Raw genomic sequence first — 23,080 nt, 5'->3', positions numbered from 1 at the left:
AGGAACAATTTTATAAGCATATAATTTTAATTATCCTTAGGGTGGCTTGATGGGTAGCACTGTCGCCCCACAGCAAGTAGGTCCTGGGTTCAATTCCCAGGCGGAGTGGTCCGGGTCTCCTCTGTGTGTTTGCATGTTCTCCCCATGTCTGTGTGGGTTTCCTCCGGGCACTCCCTCCCACAGTCCAAAAACATGCAGCCAGGTTAAAGACTTGAACTGATGAATCTTGTGTAACCAGTTACTACCTGTCCTGTCATGACTGTAACCAAAGTGTGTAAAACATGACGTTAAAATCCTGATAAATAAATAAATCAATATTGATTTGATACACCTGTTGGCAATGAGTGTTACTGAAACACCTGAGGGCGCTTGGGTGGTGCAGTGGTACATTACGCTGGCCCACTACCCCTGGGATCCAGGGTTTTGAATCTCCAGTAATACTATCAGCCGGTTGGGCGTCTCCATACAGACACGATTGATTATGTCTGGTTCAGGGATGGTCAAGGCCCTTGTGATTGGTTGGGTTCCTGTCCAGGGTCTGCTACTGCACTGTGAAAATGGGATACCCCTGACCAGGGTGGTAACAAAACCATACATGAAATGAAACTCAGAAATACAGAATAGTTTAGTTTGCTTGGTTTGACTTCATTGTATTCTTGTTGTTTACACTAATTACAGTGTGTTTAGCCTGTTTGATTTACACACACACACACACACACACACACACACACACACACACTGAGGAAAGTAGATTATTACAGTTACATTTACAGCATTTAGCAGCTACTTTTATACAAAGCGGCTTACAATTATGTCTGATTACAGTTCAAGCAATTGAGTTCAAGCAATTGCCCAATAGTTGCAACTTGGCTAAATTGCTGAGGCTTGAACCGGCAACCTTCTGATTACTAGTCCAGTACCTTAATCACTGAGCTACCACTGCTCTTTACAGGAAATTGTATCCTTGCCCAAATAGAACATCACATTGAATCAGCTCTGGTCAGAGTGATCTGTCCAGGTTCCTGTATGACCTCTGAACCTGTGCTGATGAAGATGGTATGATGTACTCTGCGGCTTCTTCTACTGCATTAAGGAAAGAGCAGGAACATTTCACACCATCTGTGCCACCCTGCTGGAGTCTTTATATGCAGTTCAGCTTCCTTAGCACTATTCTTTGGTGATATGATGCACTAGACAGATGGAATTCTCTGATCTCCCAGTCTGAGCTCTACGTTAACCAGTACAGTCACATGGTCCCAGTCAGTACTGGCAAACAGAAGATTGTAATTGCAGCTGTTTTGCTGTTTTGTTTTTAATAGTAGGAGCTTTATGTTCATGCAGGGGAAGTGTTTTTTATTGCTATAATATTTGCTTATTGCAAATGAGTTCATTTCACCCCTCCGTTCTCACCCAGTTGCTGTTTTAATGGGCAGAAATAAACATGGGTAGTGCACTGGGATTGCATTTATACTGCTGATTTGATCTGTTACTGTATTACTGGATATTGTCTAACTGAACCACAAATGTTTACTGGAAATGTGCTTCACACAAGATTTTACAACGTGCCATAGATTCATCATAAAAAAAAGACAATTTAGCAGTCACACAAAGGTTGCTAGATGGTCTAATAAGAGCAGAAACAACAGTTGCATCATGGATAATCATGATATTTCAGCATCAATAAAGTATCTGTCTATCTATCTGTCTGTCTGTCTATCTATCTGTCAGTCCATCTATCTATCTATCTATCTATCTATCTATCTATCTATCTATCTATCTATCTATCTATCTATCTATCTATTTGTCTGTCTGTCAGTCCATCTATCTATCTATCTGTCTGTCTGTCTGTCTGTCTGTTTGTCTGTATATCTATCTATCTATCTATCTATCTATCTATCTATCTATCTATCTATCTATCTATCTATCTATCTATCTATCTATCTGTCTATCTGTCTGTCTGTCAGTCCATCTATCTATCTGTCTGTCTGTCTGTCTATCTGTCTGTCTGTTTGTCTGTCTATCTATCTATCTATCTATCTATCTATCTATCTATCTATCTATCTATCTATTTGTCTGTCTGTCAGTCCATCTATCTATCTGTCTGTCTGTCTATCTGTCTGTCTGTTTGTCTATCTGTCTGTCTGTCTGTCTGTTTTTCTATTTGTCTGTCTGTCTATATATCTATCTATCTGTCTGTCTGTCTGTCTGTCTGTCTGTCTGTCAATCTGTCTGTCTGTCTGTCTGTCTGTCTGTCTGTCTGCCTGTCTGTTTACCTATTTTTTGGGCTACTTTCAGCAAACAGTACAAGGGCATTACGCATCAATCTGTATGTCAAAACAAAATTTGACTACAGTAAAATACAAGCACAAAGAATACATTCAAAATATTTCAAGTCTAATTTCCCCAAAAAGTGGATACTTGCATGGTCCAGCCAATCAATCTCCTGACTGATCCCATTAGGAACTGATCCCACTGCAGATGAGATTAAGGTAAAAAACATCAGAGTACTATTTTAATGTAAAATGTGTCAGACACAGAAGCCACATTGTGTGCATCACTGCTTTCAACAGGCCTGATCAAAAGGCTCTGGCTTCCTGTTCACTCCACCTCTCCTTGTGCTCTACTAAATAGATTTTGCTCTACTCTCACTTCCTAAAGCAATCTCCTGATTCCACTTCCTACCTCCTTTCTCAATCTGTGGACCTCTGGAGCAGATTGTGGCCCTTCAGTTGTCGGTACTCGTGGGTTTATTCACCTTTGCAGCACCTGCAGGCAGAATAATGACGTGTAGATTTAGTCTGAATTCACTCCTGATTTTCTAAGGGAACAGATGTTGAACAGTATGTGGGAAATATAGAGAACAGAGAAGAACAGCTGTACTGAATCCTGCACGCCTTCTGCAGCCTTTGAATATGAGAATAGGTGCATAAAAGAGCGAGACAGTGGATGTGCTTTTGTGAGATAAGAACTGTGTAATGAAGATTATAAGAGAGAGAAAATGTCTGTGTGTGTGTGTGTATGTGTGTGTGTGTAAGAATAGAATATAATAGAATGTCTTTATTTGTCATATATACATATAGAGATGTACAGTACACCACATTCTTTCTTTGCATATCCCAGCTTGTTTGTCAGAGCTCAGGGTCAGCCATCGTACGGCCCCTGGAACAGACAGGGTTAAGGGCCTTGCTCAAGGGCCCAACAGTGGCTGCATGGCAGAGCTGGGATTCAAACGCTCAACCTTTCAGTTGGTGATATGATGCACTAGACAGATGGAATTCTCTGATCTCCCAGTCCATACACACTGCTGAAATCTTGACCTCTCTTAGCACTCCAGTCCTACCATAATATCTTATTTGATGTACTTGTATTGACGTGTGTATCCAGGATCAATGTTCTTAGTCATTTTCTCCAATCATTTCTCACTCATATCTCTAGATCTTTTGTTCAGTTAGTTACCTGTCCATGTAAATACAGTACGTGTATGAGATGATGAGAAAGTACGCAGAGCATGTCATAGCTCAGAGATCTAATAGAGTAAACGGATCGTGTGAGAGGGGGTTTTGCATTTCACTCAGGCATGAAGAATCGAAACTCCTACTGTTCAGCTTCTTGATGTTCACGGCTGGTGTTCAGTAATCGTTTTAGACTCCTGCTCGTATCCTGCGGCGTTTTGAAAACAAAGGCATTGCCAGTAGGTTGTTTGGGGGACTTTTTTATTTGGCAGCTTGTGTTAATGTGTGTGTGTGTGTGTGTGTGTGTGTGTGTGTGTGTGCAGTTATTATTACCATTATTGAAATTAAACTGAGGCGCTTGGGTGGTGCAGAGGTCTGTTATGCTGACCCACCACCACTGAGATTAGGGTTCAGGTCTCGAAGGTGCTATCGGTCAGCCGGGTGTCTACATAGACATGACTGGCTATGTCGGAGGCGGGTGCTTTTCCTCTGAGCAACTTACAGTTTATGTTTTATAACCAGAAAGCACATGCAGGTGGCCAAATATAATTTTCTTGGATTTATGGGCATCTCGTTGTATCAGAGACAAATCGTGTCATTTATTTCTTTGATTTCACCTTAAAAAAATTTCAGTTTTGAGTAAGCCAGACCAGACTTATAATTAGTCATGCCTATAAACACAGAGCATTAAAGGGTAAGGTTGGGGTTTTATTCTAAGGGTCTGTTACTGATAGGTTCCTAACAATTATTACAATATTATTATTTTTACAATATTAAATTATCATTATAAATGGAATATTTTATTTAAAACTAACTTTCTCTTTCCTTTTCTGGTTTGGCATAACATTGTTGCCATTCATAAAAAAAAACTCGGTAGAATTCAGTGATAGCACTTCTGCGTGCTATCGGCCGGTTGGGCATTTAAATACAGAGGTAATTTAAGATGGCCGAGGCTCTGTGATGGATTGGCATCCTGTCTTGGGTGTTACCGCATCGTGCCCAGTGATTCCGGGGAAACTAGACGAATCGTGATCCTGATTAGGACGAAGCGATGGTAAATCATTAAAATGAATGAATGAATGAGTGTTTCTTCTATCTCATGTCAACTCAATACTTCTGCCAGACTAGCTGCTTTATAGATCCACAAGTAAAAAGGATTTAAAATGTCGCTCACCTTTGTGTAAGATGCAAATCTAAATGATATAGATTATCTTTTTCTTCCACCTTTATTTATTTATCGTCAAATGTCCTGCAGTTGGTCAGGTGGTTTGTCTGGTATGTCTGGCACGTTAAAAAAGCACTGACAAAGCTGTTAAAAAAGCATATAGAAGATTATATTTTACCATCACTCCAAACTGCTATCATGACATACCATCAAACAATACAGTAGAACACTTCATTTTAAAAGTGTTTTGCAGGCCGGTGCCAGGAAGGAACTCATTCTTTATATGAAATTACTGATTATTTGTTACACAATGTTCTAGTTAAAATTTGTGCTGTATTAAATCACATTGCAGTATATTGTTTTTTTGTAGGGACCATCACAGTTTCTGTCAGTGTGTAATGCAGATGTTGTTTCTCTTTTACTCAGGTTTGTTTCGCTCCAGGCTGTGTTTTGTTTGTGGTGTGTCAGTTTCTGTTGACGTCTGGCTCTCTGTACTTTCCGGAAACTGACCTTTTTGTGTGTTATGGGAATCAGGTGTCCATATATTTATCACATTGTTGCTCAGTGTAACAGGTCCCATTTACCCTCATATCTAGTCATATCACGTGAAATTAGATATTTGAAGTCTATTTTATGGCGCCACTGTTTATTGGTTCTTTGTTTGCTAAATTGAATTTAAAAAATAGCCAATATATTCACTTACAGTAAGTGTTTGTGTAGTTTGTGAACAGCTCAAGATTTTTCTCTTACATATTTAAAAATGACACAGTTGTGAGGTAGAATGAGTAATTTGGCTCAAAATTGCATGTACAGTGTATCACAAAAGTGAGTACACCCCTCACATTTCTGCAAATATTTCATTATATCTTTTCATGGGACAACACTATAGACATAAAACTTGGATATAACTTAGAGTAGTCAGTGTACAACTTGTATAGCAGTGTAGATTTACTGTCTTCTGAAAATAACTCAACACACAGCCATTAATGTCTAAATGGCTGGCAACATAAGTGAGTACACCCCACAGTGAACATGTCCAAATTGTGCCCAAAGTGTCAATATTTTGTGTGACCACCATTATTATCCAGCACTGCCTTAACCCTCCTGGGCATGGAATTCACCAGAGCTGCACAGGTTGCTACTGAAATCCTCTTCCACTCCTCCATGATGACATCACGGAGCTGGTGGATGTTAGACACCTTGAACTCCTCCACCTTCCACTTGAGGATGCGCCACAGGTGCTCAATTGGGTTTAGTCCATCACCTTTACCTTCAGCTTCCTCAGCAAGGCAGTTGTCATCTTGGAGGTTGTGTTTGGGGTCGTTATCCTGTTGGAAAACTGCCATGAGGCCCAGTTTTCGAAGGGAGGGGATCATGCTCTGTTTCAGAATGTCACAGTACATGTTGGAATTCATGTTTCCCTCAATGAACTGCAGCTCCCCAGTGCCTGCAGCACTCATGCAGCCCAAGACCATGATGCTACCACCACCATGCTTGACTGTAGGCAAGATACAGTTGTCTTGGTACTTCTCACCAGGGCGCCGCCACACATGCTGGACACCATCTGAGCCAAACAAGTTTATCTTGGTCTCGTCAGACCACAGGGCATTCCAGTAATCCATGTTCTTGGACTGCTTGTCTTCAGCAAACTGTTTGCTGGCTTTCTTGTGCGTCAGCTTCCTTCTGGGATGACGACCATGCAGACCGAGTTGATGCAGTGTGCGGCGTATGGTCTGAGCACTGACAGGCTGACCTCCCACGTCTTCAACCTCTGCAGCAATGCTGGCAGCACTCATGTGTCTATTTTTTAAAGCCAACCTCTGGATATGACGCCGAACACGTGGACTCAACTTCTTTGGTCGACCCTGGCGAAGCCTGTTCCGAGTGGAACCTGTCCTGGAAAACCGCTGTATGACCTTGGCCACCATGCTGTAGCTCAGTTTCAGGGTGTTAGCAATCTTCTTATAGCCCAGGCCATCTTTGTGGAGAGCAACAATTCTATTTCTCACATCCTCAGAGAGTTCTTTGCCATGAGGTGCCATGTTGAATATCTGGTGGCCAGTATGAGAGAATTGTACACCAAATTTAACAGCCCTGCTCCCCATTTACACCTGGGACCTTGACACATGACACCAGGGAGGGACAACGACACATTTGGGCACAATTTGGACATGTTTACTGTGGGGTGTACTCACTTATGTTGCCAGCCATTTAGACATTAATGGCTGTGTGTTGAGTTATTTTCAGAAGACAGTAAATCTACACTGCTATACAAGCTGTACACTGACTACTCTAAGTTATATCCAAGTTTCATGTCTATAGTGTTGTCCCATGAAAAGATATAATGAAATATTTGCAGAAATGTGAGGGGTGTACTCACTTTTGTGATACACTGTATCTTTACTTTAGTATAACGACTAATATCAAGCTCAGGTGGTGCAGCAGTCTGTTACACTAGCCCACGACCACTGAGATCTGGGTTTGAATATCAGCTATGCTATCGGCCAGCTGGGCATATACACAGACATGATTGGCTGTGTCTGGGGTGTGTGTGTGTGTGGCTGAAGCCCTGAGATTGACTGGCATGGTCCAGGTGCCTTGCTTCCAGTGTTTCTTGGTAAAACTAGGCCTGCGTGACCCTGACCAATACTGATACTGGAGAGGTTAAAAAAAATTAATTGATGATGGGTTTATATTTTCTTACACATTTCTTACATGTAATTGTGATAAAACAGGCTCTTTTATCTTCTCAGTGCAACACTGTTAGTAATAACAAATGTGTTAGAGTTGTGCTTTTTGTGCTTTTGTGGATTTTGTGCTTTTTACATTTACGGCATTTAGCAGACGCTTTTATCCAAAGCTACTTACAATACTGTGACAGTCTAAGCAGTTGAGGGTTAAGGGTCTTACTCAATGGAACAACAGTGGCAACCTGGCAGTGGTGGGGCTTGAACCAGCGACCTTGAGATTAGTAGTCCAGTACCTTAACCATTAGGCTACAATTGCAATCTTACTCTTTTGATGGCAATTATGTCCAGCACAACTATTAGTATCAGTACAGTTGAGTGACGTGATATTCTCAGTGTCTGAATCAAAGCAAATCATGATTTAAAAAATTAAAAGGAGTTTGTGTTTTGTTTAGTTTTTCCATTATCCATCACTAAGATACTAAGATCCCATCACTAAGATCTTGCTGTTCTCCTGAACAGGGCGTATCACTTTTTCCCTTCATCACACACATTATCACATGTACACATTCTGATAAGACCAGCAGGTCTCTTTAGGACAGGTTCATTAATCTATCTACACTTTTACTACCCACATTGTTTGCTTTGATATGTAGGGTGATTGTACTGGATGTCTTTTTGTAATCGTCTGTATCTGTGTGCTAGGTTTGTGCTAACAGCCAACTAGCCAATATACTGCCATACAACAGGCATGTAGCAATATGCATATCAATATTCATTGTTTTTTTGGGGATTATCACAGTACAATGTATACTGGTATTTAATTTTTTGCTCGATTCCTCCTTTATCCCCCAAACAGTCCCCCAATCAGTCTGTGCTGTGCTTGAGACTTTCTTACTTTAGGCTACTTTCTAAGTAAAGAGTCTTTAAAAAGTAACCTAAATTCTTCTGTATATTGTTTTCTCCCTGTTTATATGGGTGTTTTCATTGAATAGTCTGCTTTCTTCATACCAAATTCTCCCCAGGTGTTGTTGAGTGAATGGATACTTTTGTGAAGCTTTGTGGTGGAACGACAGCCTTGTCCAGTGTTCCCACCTCACAACCCGTGTTAGCAGGATAGGCTCTAAAGGCTGCTTAAAGAGGAGCTTATTAAAGAGGAATGAATGATTTTGTATGTGTATCATGGACTGATGAAAGGTTAATTACATTTTATCCAAAGTGACTTACAGTACTGTGACCGTATATAATGTCCAAGCAATTGACGGTTAAGGGCCTTGCTCAAGGGCCCAACAGTGGTAGCCTGGCAGTGGTGAGGCTTGAACCAGCGATTTTTTGCTTACTAGGTACCCTAACCGCTAGGCTACAAATGCCTATTAAGCTGAAATGTTGTAAAGATGAGAGTCTGGAAGAAGCAAACAGTGTTTGTAACTGTCAGTCTGTTTGATTTTGTCTTTGTTCAACCTGTAAGTAGATAAAAACCAAGCTAAACAACTTGGTTTAATGTACTATCTCAAATTTACCATGTAAAAATTTGAATATTCTGACAGTACTATATTGTAATATTCAAAACTAATGCCAAGTAATACCATCATTAATTATTTCTGTGAAATATCCCAAATTTCCCATGGGATATACCCCAATATACAGAATAAATCTGGAAATTAAGTCTGTGTGACGTATGTTCAGTACCATTCTTGTAATTTGACTTGCATTTAAAAGTCCATGTCTGTAAAAAAATGCATCTTCCCTATTGGCTTTGGCTATGGAAATGTGAAACAATAATCCACAACAAGAGTGAAGAGTCAAGTGCAGGTTTATTAAACAAAAAAAGTTTAAAAGAGGCAAGATCAAAACCAAACAGTATTCCCAAAATCCCCTCAAAACAAAATCACTCAAAACATTACAACATTACAAAAACACTGTTCAAAACTCAGAAACCATTGCAAAAAATTTTAACTTGATCAGACAAACAAGAATACAACCGCTCAGAAATGCAGGGCATGGCTAATACAAGACTTCACAAAGACATTTTACAAAACTGGGGTCTTATATACACAAATGGCTGCTGATTACAAACGGGTAGAATTCAGCCTAGAATTCAGGTGAGCGTGACCTCTGTGGACATGGAGGGGAGCCAGGAGGTGCAGGGAATGGAGCTCCAAACATGTGAAGGCATGGCATTGGGCACAGCATCCCAAAAGGACCAGGTATGAACCCAAAAGGAGATAAATTAATCGATGTGCCATTTCGATCCAGTACATCCAGAACCTCAATCCTTCTAGGATCCCACACGCAGTTCTCCTCCAGGTTACTGGCAACCATTCCACAGTTTGGTGGAACCCAAGCTGTGTCGTATCCTGCCTGGTGCCAACTCTGTTGAAGATGATGGCCTTGTTTGTCAATTTGTATTACTCTTCCTACATGAACTCGAATCAGCAGAACCACTGGTACATCACCTGGTGGAAGATTTTTGGGGTACGCAGTAGCCTTCTGAAAACTCCGGGTCACATAGACACCAGGCCCCAACATGCCTCCCTGTGACTGAGAAAAGCCATTTCGTAGGATTAGGAGAGCACTGTGAAAGGATGTGCCATGGTACATGATGTAGGCCTGCTGGCCCTGGGAGTTTTGAGTCATCTGTAAGCCCAAGACAAAAGCCAGGAAATCCATTTTCATAAAGTTGCTGAAAAAAAATTAAAGAAAAACACAAAATCTTTAAAATAGCTACACAATTATACAGACCCAATGTACAATTTTGGGAAAAGCCTTTTATAGCAAAAAACGAAGGGGTACTCCTTTTTAAAAGCCTGTGCTTTTAAAATGGGATGTTTAACTAGCTCATAGTTGGGTTTGTTTGGCCATAAAGTGTAACTTTATTTTATTCAATAAAATACCACAAAACTCTAGTCCACTGATCTAGATTCAGCAACAAACTTCAGTGAAGCTTTAAGGGGATTTTGGAGCGTCTTTCTTGTTCAGCAGTTTTTTTAAGCCTATGAGATTTTAGTGCTTTCAGCAGCTTGTAATTTATGACAGACCTGTATTTTTGTGATTCCTGGATTACCAGATTTGACCATTCAGGCAAACTTCCTCCTAGCATTACGTGACAATTTGGGTTTCCTTTTGGACCTTGGAAAACTTTTGGAAAAGCAGATCTGAAGCTGTTTAAAAAACCTGATTTGTGGAAAATTATAATCAGATTTTTAAGACTTGTACAGAAACATGAAATTGAAAAATTGAAAATTCCTGGTACAATGCACATGCTCTGTATTATAGTAACAGACAAACTAGCCGTTTTATATTGGCACAGAAAAGTTACCAGTTAAAGCAAATCATAATCACTAACTAATTATAATGAATTATCTATCTATCTATCTATCTATCTATCTATCTATCTATCTATCTATCTATCTATCTATCTATCTATCTATCTATCTATCTATCTATCTATCTATCTATCTATCTATCTATCTATCTATCTATCTATCTATCTATCTATCTATCTATTTACTAACTAGAAATAAGTATACCATACCTAAAGATTGGAGAACATAACTCCATGTTATTAATAAACTTATCATAGTAAAAGTTATGTCTTATTAATACACATGTTCTCATAAGCGTTTTACATACATACATTTAAACTATATTAGCAGTATTTGAAACATATCACTAAGGTAAACTTAGTAGTTTTAAATGATAAGTTAAAAAGTGTAAAAGCTCAGGATAAAAAGTCAGACATACCTGGATGCCGCAAGAGAATGATTGACACGTAGTTTCATTCACTCTTATCAAGTCACTTCCTGTTTTCTGATTGAACAGACGTTTGTAAGAAAGGAAACATGCAAAACCAGGCATTAATTTCACTTGCAAAGTTCCTCCGACTAAAAAAAGAAGAGCCGAGCTGCGACGTTTCTGCTTCTCTTTATTTAATTGGTTGGTTTGTTGGTTGCTTGACACAAACTGTGTATAATACTTTTAATAAATTACAATAAATCACCCAATCTAAATTTAAAGTGCACAAAAGAAAAATATGTATTTATGATTTAAAAAAAATATATGATGCTTTAAACTGTCAGACTGGCCCAACTGGTTTGTTATCTCTCGAACTTTACAATGAGGCGTTGAAAAAAAAAAATGCTCCAGGGGTGTTGTTTTGATGATTTCAGCTGTTTTTGAATGGAAAATTTAGTGATGAAGCATACAATAACCTTCAAACGCTTCTAAATTTATGGAATGCTGTTTCCTGTAATTTATTAATTTAAATTTCAGTATTGGCTGATTTTACAGCTGGTACTGATATGGGCGTAAACATTGTTAGAAAAAGTCTTTTTTTTAAATGAATGAATTAATATTATATAAATAATTATTTTTTTTATTTACTTTAAATTAATTTCCATGTTTTACTGCTCCATCCTGGTCAGTGTTGCGGCCTTTCCTTTCCTTAATAAAGTCTCATCTGTGTTGGGAAGGGTATTTCCAAGCGTTTTAAAGAAGAATTTCCCTAGTGTAATATGTTTTGTTTAATAATCTAAAATAATTAAGTGTAACTCATATGCAACAACAGAGGCAATCAGAGAGAGGATAATTACTTTTTTATACCACTGTATATTTGTTCATGCTTTCCAGAGAGCTGAACGGTTCACTTACTGTTCTCAGCATCTTTTTCCACCAGTAGATGATGGTGGAATTAGAAATCTTTTGGTTGTTTAACTGCAGTAGTTTTGTGTCACTTGGACAGTTAGGCTGTTCATACGCTTGCACCTTTGTCCTAAACCCGAGTGTGTTTGGACCCAGAGTTTGGTATGAAAACTGATCTTTTTTTTTCTACTTGAAAACGAAGGTTTGGGGTTGGGCATGGATAACGCTGTGTGCACATCATTCGAATCATTTGCTGAGGTTGGGGGCAGATAAATGTGATTGGCTGATCATGTCACATGACTTTCTGTTTAAGTCATCTGAAAACAGGAAAATAATCTTTTTTGTATGTAAACATGCTTCTTTTACTTAAATACATCACCTGATGTTGCTCACAGGCAAGCAAAATAAAAAGAATTAGATAACTATGCAATCAATCAGTAAATGAACAATAATTTGAATAATAAAGAGGTTACAAGATTCCCTGTACATTCTACCTGATGGTACAGCTCTGTATTTGAGGCTGAGATCGTGTGAACATTCCTGCAGTCATGACATTAAAGCCATGACATCATGGCATCAAACTCTGTGGGAAATCCACTAGTGTACATGGACAGCACAGATGACTACTGTTTTCTGACTTTAATGTATTTGGTGACCTGTTACATTTGAGATACACTATATGGACATTGTATTGTATATGGACCCCCTTTTAATTTTTAATTTGTGTTTCAGCCACAACAATTGCTAACAGGTTTAATAAATCAATTATGTAAATGAAATTATATCCACTTTCTGGCAAAAGTTTAAGGAAGGCCCTGACCTGTTCCATGTACACAAAGTGAGGTTGATAAAGACAATAAGTTTTAATAAGGTTTAATAAGTTTGGGGTAAAGGAACTTTAGTGGCTTACATAAATCCCTGACGTTAAAACTCTAGGAAGAAATTAGAACATGTTATGGAAACCTTCCCAGAATACCCAGGCTGTGACATCTGCACAGTGGAGACCAACTCTATACTTCTGGTTTTAGAATGGGATGTGAAGGGATCGCAATGGGATGAACAAGCTCATGGTTTAGTGTCTACATACTATTTGCCATATAGTGTATTTGGTTTGATTCTGACACTGGCTGATCCAGCTTACTATGAACACTTTTAACCTGCCTAACTAAATAATAAAATCGTGTCTACATTTAGTAATAATAAAATTGTATAGTAATAATAAGGTTTGCTCTTCTGTTGCTTTTAAAAAGATTTTTAAATGAAATAATAGTTATACAAGTAATGTACTGAACATATTTTAAGTGCTTTACAAAGTTCTGCTGACCATTACACTGTATGTACATCAGTGAGGCGTCTATAACAATCCTCCCATTATAAGCCTGTGTTGCCATAGAGATGTATGATATTGGTTTTGTTATTAATAAGACTAGTTTATTACCTTACAATTGGCAGATCAATGTTCACTTGATAGCTCTGATTACAAAGCGCTTTATAGGCAGGAGTTATCTATCATCTAATATTTCACGCATGCTCACAAATTGGAGGCATTTATGCATCTTCTCTATTTTCACATCATTTGTCTAGTTCCAGTCTCTGGCTTTGATGTGCGTGCGGGTTTCTGTCGGACGCCCTGATTTCCTTTTACCTCCCAACCAATAATAATGTCGCCCAGGTCTCAATGCAGCAAAGCTTCTCTGGAACATTGCACTACCGTTGCCGTTTTGAAGTCGTATTGAAGTTGCCCATAAAGTCGTATTTGCTTTTTACTTCAGGGCAGAAATAATAAGACCTGCGCTGTGTGAATAGTTTTGATTGGTTTGTCTGTATAACATTGTCACAAATAATTTAAATATGCTTCAGGTGCTTTTATAAGTGTCACTTAAGCATCACTCGGTTGGCAGTAGTTTCTTCCTCGCTACCCTCCCATGAATTCCAATTTTGCCTTGTTTATTCTTTGGTATTGTGGAGTTATGAACCTTGACATTAGTTGAAGGAAGCGGCTGTAAGAATTATTTTGATGCATTTCTTGTGTCTTCATGAATAAGTTGTCAAAAGTCTTCTTAGAGGAGAGGCTGTTGTTATAGCTGAAAAGATCACATAGAGGTCATTATATTTAATACAATTTGCATTTAAAATGTGATGTTCAACATGAAAATGGTCAGGTGTCCAATTACTTTTGGTTATATAATGTATTTTGGTGCTGTAAGCCAATCAGTGTTTTTAACAGGGCGAGTTACATTTAAAACAAAATTTACTCTTAAAAAGTACTTTTTATTTGTCACACACTTTCATTCTTGAAATTTTCTACATCACCATTAGTGAGGAAACTATTGTTAAGTAGATGTTAAGTAGATGATGTAAGATTACACATTTACCAGACGCTTTTCATCCAAAGCAACTTACAGTTGTGACTAAATATGAGGGAACTTCAAAAAGTTTCCTCACTTTTATATTTTGTTTGGAAACGAGAGGAGGGCGAGAGGAGTAGGAACTTTTTACAAGTGTATTTAAATCTCCTGTGATCAGATTGTGATGGAGCAGGACTTGGATATTTATGTTTTCTGATGCCGCTCTCTCACTCTCGCCTGTATTTCCTGTGAGAGTGGAGGATCCACCTCTGTTTCTGTGGAGATGAGTCTCGTCTCTGGTGAGCGTTTCCTTCCTGTCGCGTGCGCTAATCACTCTGGAAAAGCCCTCCACCTCCACTCAGCTGTGTCAACACTGCTTTCAAATAAACACGCCGTGTGAAGAACAACATGGGTTCACTTATACATTATCAAAAAGGTCATAGGTCATATGGCCGTTTTTGCTATTGTGTCGTAGCTGTGCTCTCATGTGCTTGTTTATTTAAGTATGTATATTTACTTAGCCATACAGACTGAACCTGTTACACCAGAACTGACAGGGCAGGGCTTGTCTGGTCAGGTGAACCTGGCAAACCTTTGGTATGTTAAAAGGAAACATGGAAGGAAATGAAATAAATAAAATACAGAATTAAACTTAAAATAATAAGCGTTTTATGATGAGATCAGTGGACTCATCAGTCTTTCGATTAGAGGTCTACATGAGGCAAATACACTAGTATTGTTACGCCCCTTCTAATTATTCAATTCATGTGTTTCTGCCACAAGAATTTCTAACAGGTGTAATAAATCAATGAAATGAAGGAAATGATATGCTTTCAACTTTGCAGCAACAGTTTAGGGAAGACCCTTTCTTGTTCCAGCATTACTTTACCCCAGTGAACAAACAAGCTCAATAAAGACATGAAAATAAGTTTGGTTTAAAGAAACTCTAGTGGCCTACACTCTGGAATGAACTGGAACATCAACTGAGGCTTTCTTGACCAACATCAGTGCCCAGCCATACAAATGGCTGTTTTATTATTATTATTATTTTTACCTAATAGGCACAAATTCCCACAGATTTACTTTAAAGCCTTGTGAGAAGCTTTCTCAGAGGAGCGGCTGTTGTTATAGCTGAAACTAGAGTCAGAATCACATAAAGGTCAGTCTGCTTTAATACATTTGTTTTTAAAATGGGGTGTCCAACAAGCTTATGGTCAGGTGTCCAAATACCTTTGGCTATATAATGTGTATAGGTGCCTCAAGCCAATCAGTGTTTCTAACAGGGCGATGATAGGTGATGGTAGATGATATAAGATTTCACAATAACCAGATGTTTTTTTTTTATCTAAAGTGACTAAATACAGTACAATGCAAGCAATTGAGGGTTAAGGACCTTGCTCAGGGGCCCAACAGTGGCAACTTAGCAGTGGTGAGACTTAAACCAGCAACCATCTGATCACTATTTTAGGACCTTAACCGCTAGGTCACTGTTATCATTTTTACCATTTTATAAACCATTGTTTGAAAGTCACACACAAATCAAAAACAAAACCTCAGATCTTTTTAGTTTTAGTCCTGTTTCAGTGTTGGTCAGCTGACACTTGCTGAACTCCTGCTAGCCACCAAGCGAAAGGAGGCTCGAGATAGGAAGCCACTTCTAGAAAGGAGTCTTGGTGCAAGACTAAGAAAGAACATACAGCTGAGTCTCCATCCATATCTGAGAAATACGCCACAGATCCAGCTGAACAGTCCGTGCCAGGCCCTAATGACAGGCCTGCAATTATGCTGGTGAAATGTTTGGGAAACACTGAATAATTATAGACACACTGAGATCTACAGTGTACCCTGTCCAGTATACCCACCCTCATACTCTGTTCAAACAAAGAGATGCTAATCCTGCTAGAGTAAGGTTGTTTTTTGGGTAATCTGGTTGGGGTTTCTTTGTTTTTGGTAGATCTGCGTTCCTATGCATTGCATCATTGGCAGTTTTATAACTTAGTTTAACTCCATTTACAGTTTGAGTTACACAGGAAGTCTACAAATCCTTCAATCATTATCAACGATATTATAAGATTCCTCCATACACCAATTATTATAATCACCATCTGATCATTACTGGTCTCTTAAAGATCTTTTAATCTCAACCTGCTGTCTTTTATTTGGTCAATAACTCAATACCTGAAGGAAACCACCTTCATACATTGTATGTAGAGAAGTATTGGGACACCAATAGAATACACCTGGGTTTTCCACTCACATCTAGAAGGCCTAAGCAGATGTTTTCTCATAAAGGATAGCTATTGGCACTGTAGTAGTTTTGGGTGCATGGGTCAAGCCACTGGGTGTTTCACCTTATTTCTCAATGGTCTGCATACCTACATCACATGCTTCACTTCTGGTCTTCATATCTGATTAAGCTGTTTTCACACGGGATGCCCTTGCTGAAACAAGCTTTCTTTTGTTTTGTCAGGTATATTTGGGACCAACATTGAGCAAACTGACTTGTGTAACACCTGGCTAGGCTGTTCAGATGTCTGTGTAGATGCGTGACAAGTGGGCTAGAGTATTTTACTGCTGCACCACCAGAGCGGCCTTTGCTTTACTCTATTAGTATCCTGTGAAAAGGGGTAATCAAATTCAGCAAAACTTTGAAAAACATGGAAACTCGTTCACTGTAGCTGTGGATATGGCAGCACTTGGAGAAACTGACTGTGAGAAACACACTGTATTAGCAAAAGGAATCAGCATGTTGAGCTACATATGTATTAATCATAAGGATTTATCATCACAGTAATGTAGAGAGAACAGAACATATGCCAGCTGTCAATGTGTCACGCGTACTTGTTGCTTTATACAAATTCACCTCTGCTTCACAGTCATATTGCTGTCATCGCTAGTTGGCATGGCAGGAAATTATTAATGTGGATGCCACACGGACTTAAAAATAAAACATGGCAAATCTGCCTCCTGTACTTTGTTATATTCTTTTCAGAGACTTCACACTTTTTACTCTTCAAAAAGAGAACATAAAAGTAGTAATCAGAAGGCCTTTGGTTTAAGACTTATCACCACCAAGTTGCCTCTGTTGGACCCCTGAGCACGACTTTTATCACACAATTAATTGACTGTAATTGGATTCAACTGTAATAAATAAAGTCGTTGGATAAAGTCGTCTGCCAAATGCTGCAAAGGTTCATCACTTTTGGGAGAACTTTTGAAGGCCAGATTATAGTAACCCCATCTTTTGCCCTTTTTTCTTCCTATTTAAACATTGCCAGTTCCCCATGTCAAGCAACACTCCCAAACACCTATGCTGGCAGTGGAGTTGAAGATGCCGACTGCTTCTTTTCAAGGAAGTGTGGCAGATACAAAAAGCTTTAACCATCACTGATGAGCCTGAGATGCTTGAGGACATGAAGGCTACGGTGTCTGGTATGGACCAACACAAGTTTTACTGTGGTCCAAGTTGCAGATATTTCTGTTTATGGGGCTGCATTGTCACAAGCCAGTCAAAGTGCCCATGCAGACTCCTGTCCACTGTGGAAAGCACCAACAATGACACAGGTATTAGAACCGGACAATGAAGCAAGGTGGAAAAAGGTTGATTTAAAGATCATGTAGATGACCGGTTATGTGTGCATTGTTTAATAGTGTAGAGATCAGGACCATTTACATTTTTGGCATTTAGCAGACGCTTTTAACCAAAGCGACTTACAGTTGTGACAGTATACAGTCTAAGCAATTGAAGCTTAAGGGCCTTGCCCAAGGGCCCAACAGTGGCAACCAGTGGCAGCCTGGGGTTTGAACCAGTACCATTACTGATCCAGTACCTTAACCACTAGGCCACAGCTGCCCTGGATGCACTGTAGGGCAATCTACCTAGATAATGTCCTGGTACTAAATAACACAAATTTTCTTTGGCGGGTCGAAGCTGTTTTGACATCATGTACATCATGTTAGGCTTGGCGCAAGGTTTTAATGTTTTAATTTTATTATTAATTCAGTTAAAAGCTGAAATACATTATTCATCCTAAACCAAACCTGATAAATTATAAAGCAGTCGGTGAATCGATTTTTCAAACACCTCTCACAAATCAGCTCCATTTGATTCATTACAAAATGTGCTGCTTTTGCATTTTTTTTATTCCACACCTCTCGCGCTTTGTCACTGTTACCCTTGTCCTCGTCCTCGTCATTCTGGGAGCATTTTGTGCTCGGCTTAATGCCTAATATCAGGTTGTCTTTATTTTTAAGACATTTGCTGACTGGTCCGGCCAGTAATCTGACAGTGAAGATGTGTGATGTAAGCTTGGCACACAGTAAATACCGTGTGCAGGCTATCAACAGCCGGCTTAATAACCTGCCAGTCTCAGTCAGGATATGAGTGACAGTAACCTTACTTCATTTGTATAGTGGTTCAGCACCAGTGGCTGGAGGTTTTGTGCAGGATTGGTGTAATCTAAAGAGGATCTATTGATCAATTTTATTTATGAGAGCACCTAAGTGCAACGGAGGATGGGGAAAAAAAATTCCAAAAAATACTCAGGCGGGTCCAGATTTTAGCATCTTTAGAGTTAAAGTCCCATGGTTGTGGATCTGAATTTCTATAATGGATCTACACTGATCAGCCATAACATTAAAACCACCTCCTTGTTTCTACACTCACTGTCCATTGTATCAGCTCCACTTACCATATAGGAGCACTTTGTAGTTCTACAATTACTGACTGTAGTCCACCTGTTCCTCTGCATGCTTTGTTAGCCCCCTTTCATGCTGTTCTTCAATGGTCAGGACTCTCCCAGAGCAGGTAATATTTGGGTGGTGGATCATTCTCAGCACTGCAGTGACACTGACATGGTGGTGGTGTGTTAGTGTGTGTTGTGCTGGTACGAGTGAATCAGACACAGCAGCGCTGCTAAAGTTTTTAAATACCATGTCCACTCACTGTCCACTCTATTAGACACTCCTTCCTAGTTGGTCCACCTTGTAGATGTAAAGTCAGAGACGATCGCTCATCTCTTGCTGCTGTTTGAGTTGGTCATCTTCTAGACCTTCATCAGTGGTCACAGGACGCTGCCCATGGGGCGCTGTTGGCTGGATATTTTTGGTTGGTGGATTATTCTCAGTCCATCAGTGACAGTAAGTGTTTAAAAACTCCATCAGCATTGCTGTGTCTTATCCACTCATATCAGCACAACACACACTAACACACCACCACCATGTCAGTGTCACTGCAGTGCTGAGAATGATCCACCACCCAAATAATACCTGCTCTGTGGTGGTCCTGGGAGAGTCCTGACCATTGAAGAACAGCATGAAAGGGGGCTAACAAAGCATGCAGAGAAACAGATGGAGTACAGTCAGTAATTGTAGAACTACAAAGTGCTTCTATATGGTAAGTGGAGCTGATAAAATGGACAGTGAGTGTAGAAACAAGGAGGTGGTTTTAATGTTTTGGCTGATCGGTGTATATTTAATTTAAGTGAGGGGTTTTGTGGGTTTCTCTCTTTCGGGAATGTTTTTTTCTCTCATACACAACAGATGCAGCAGACATTTCTGCACACACACATTTTTGGTTTACTTACTTCAATTTGTGAGAATTGAATAAAGCAAAAACAGCTTTTAATCCTTTTCTAATTACTTTTTTTCATTATATATATTCTACAGTTTGGAGAAATGCTAGGTAAGAAAAAGTCCCATTTATGTGTTTAGCGATAATGCTACATTCGGTGCGAATAAAGCTAACTCATCGCCTGCGGTTTTGTCGCAGGTCCATTAGATAGCTAATCTCCTGTGGTGGGGGATCTGCACAAACTTCTGCAATGGTTTTCCAGATGTTTCTCAGCATGGTGCTGCGTATCCTCTTCCTCAGGCCAGCTGTTCAGGAGGCATTATAGGAGGTGTGTTTTGGGATAACACAGCTTAGATTGACTTCAGTTATCACAAATGTGTTTTGGTTACCCTGCTTGTCCATACAGATGCAAGTAGAGATGTCTAGTAGGTCTCTTAGTTCCCACTTTAATATTAGTAGGGCCAAATTATTAAGATGAGTAATCAGCATGGAAGATTGTAGACTGGTTTTGATGCAGTTGGCTGTGAAGGACAGTCATTCAACAGAGCAGGATGTCATAGGTTGGGTGATAATGGTCTGCATTTTGATAATGTTTGGAAAAATTCCCTCAGAACTGTTATCCATCACATCAGTAAGTGTTAGCAGACCCGATCTGGAATCTAAATTACATTTGATTTGTTGCACAAACACTGTGAACTCAGCATCAATCTTCAAAATGTTCTGATCCAGGTAAACAGGCTGCTGTTACACGCTTATAACCAAACATGTAATCATGAAAATTACTGTTTACTTCTGTGATATCACTTACTTGCAGATATAAATGTTTTATATTATTTGTTTCTGTTTATTTCACACCAACCACCTAAGCTAGTTTCTAAAAATTTCTGTAATCGTAGGTGTAGTTGGTAGGCGTAAGTGAGGTTTATGTGCAGACGTAGACGATTGTTACTCCAGTGAACTTAATGGAAGGTAGAAAAAAATGTTTAGTCACAGCTTAACTAATTTAATAAAACACACTTATAAATGTAATCATGTTTTTTATTATGAAATTATTATGTCTAGACATATGCAAACCTACACCGATCTTTTGCCAGTGGTGTTATGAATATATGAATATGATGCTAGTACAGGAACATAACTGAAATGTTTGGTTTTATTTGTATGTAAGACTGTGGAAGGAATTAACCTTTAAACATGAACCTAGTGGATGAAAAGCAGATTAGACCCAAACTGATCGGATCTCTGAGTGAGTTGTGCCAGTGTTCTTGTGGTTGGGCAAGCCCTCGCCTTTTCCACTGTGTTCTCAGTGTGAGGCGGAGCGGCTCTTACAATGCCTGATGAGAACCGGTGGGAGGGCTGCGGTGCGGCACTAGCTGGGCTGTTGTATTACATTCAGCATTAAAGAAATGACACCAAGCTTCTAGTCACACCCAGTCAATGATAGTTAGACAGTTAGATGATAATGGGAACTCAAAATGGATGCGTTGACTGTAATCGCTCATATGAAGCAATTCAGCAGAGAAGTGTTCAATTACAAAAACTAATAATGCAAGCAATTTATGGTTAAGGGCCTTCCTTGCTCGGGAGCCCAACAGTGGCAGCCTGGCAGATGTGCTGCTTGAACCAGAGAACTTTAGATTACTAGACCTGTTAACGCTGAGCGACCACTGCCCTTGTTCAAGTTCCCAACAGTGACACCTTCGTGATGCAGCATGAATTCACAACTTTCCAAGTCAGTGATCCTGTATGTTACCCACTGTGCCACTCTGACCAGTGTTTTCTGTCATTTTCTCTCACTGAGAAAGATGAGCCCTTTAAGGGACTTCAAACATTCCTTATAGTCTGTGTTTTCAGGATAGGCTCCAGATCTTGACTTGGTTCCCATTGAGTCTCACTATTAAATGAATAAGTAATGCTGTGCTATTCTAACCCCCTTTCTTTCTTTTTTCAGGATTCTGACCACTGTTGGGGCAGACTTTGATTTACGGACGCTTAGAGCAGTACGAGTCTTACGGCCTCTTAAACTGGTTTCTGGAATTCCCAGTAAGTATTTGGAGAAATGAAGGTAAACTACACACATTTGCTGGTTTATAGTGTACGTCTGTGTTGTTTGACACTTACATACGTGCAATACTCTTGGCATCTGAAGGGCAGAAACTGCCAAATCAGTTATGCTGTGATGATTCTTAAATATGGGAGCAGCAGAAAGAAATAAAAAAAATAGGACTAACCTTTTACTCTTCTGAATGAGATGTTAACATGCAATAAGAACATATTAAACATTGTATTTTTTGTTTATCAGTTATGTGACACATATTGTAATTGTGTGCAGGTCTTCAGGTGGTTCTGAAGTCCATCATGAAAGCCATGGTGCCTCTGCTGCAAATCGGCCTGCTGCTTTTCTTCGCCATCCTCATGTTCGCTATCATCGGCCTGGACTTCTACATGGGCAAATTCCACCGAACCTGCTTTAAAGACGGTACGTGGAACTGACCTCAGCTTTATTTACCAGGCTTTGGCAGGATCAAAATTGTATGCAATTATGTACAAATAAGGTACAAATCATATAATCCTCATAAAGAATGGATTGGAATTTTAAATATTTCAAAAATACATTTTAGAATTGCTTAGTATTTGATGAGACTGAAAGCTGTTCTGATGATTATATGATTGATGAAATAAAATGGTTGATCTTTGGTCTGTGTTTTTATAGGGGAGCGAGTGGGGGACTATCCCTGTGGACAGGAAGCTCCAGCACAAACATGTGAAAACAACTCCACCTGTGAGGAGTACTGGATCGGCCCTAACTTTGGCATCACTAACTTTGACAACATCCTCTTTGCTGTGCTAACTGTCTTCCAGTGCATCACTATGGAGGGCTGGGTGGACATTCTGTACAACGTGAGTCCAACACTTTATTTCTAGAAACTTCTGTGATCTATGAGTTGGGACGTATTTTGTAGAGTCCAGTTTATCCTGGTCAGGGTTGCGGTCGGTCTGGCTTTGCTGTAATCACTGGACGGAAGGCAGTTACACCCTGGAAAGGATGTTAATACATTGCAGGGCCTTTACCACCCCTCCCCCTCAGACATAGCCAATCTTGTCTGTAAATGTAGATGCTTGACCAGCCAATAGCACCACTGGGGATTCAAACCCTGGTCCCAGTGGTGGGCAAGTGCAATATACCACTGTGCCACCTGAGCACCAAAAAAATT

General features: G+C 39.5%; 1 protein-coding gene across 1 annotated transcript in view; it reads left to right on the top strand.

Moving 5' to 3' along the window:
* cacna1ba (calcium channel, voltage-dependent, N type, alpha 1B subunit, a) overlaps positions 1-23,080 on the top strand; it is a 122,807-nt gene that overhangs the window by 9,763 nt on the left and 89,964 nt on the right. The window contains exons 4-6 of the mRNA XM_063017845.1: positions 21,817-21,908; positions 22,198-22,344; positions 22,579-22,766. Coding sequence (XP_062873915.1) covers positions 21,817-21,908; positions 22,198-22,344; positions 22,579-22,766 — 427 coding nt within the window. The remainder of the gene's footprint in view (positions 1-21,816; positions 21,909-22,197; positions 22,345-22,578; positions 22,767-23,080) is intronic.

The sequence above is a fragment of the Trichomycterus rosablanca genome, chromosome 21, assembly GCF_030014385.1.
Source record: "Trichomycterus rosablanca isolate fTriRos1 chromosome 21, fTriRos1.hap1, whole genome shotgun sequence".
In the NCBI taxonomy this organism is placed as follows: Eukaryota; Metazoa; Chordata; class Actinopteri; order Siluriformes; family Trichomycteridae; genus Trichomycterus; species Trichomycterus rosablanca.
This window is presented reverse-complemented; position numbering and strand designations above follow the sequence as displayed.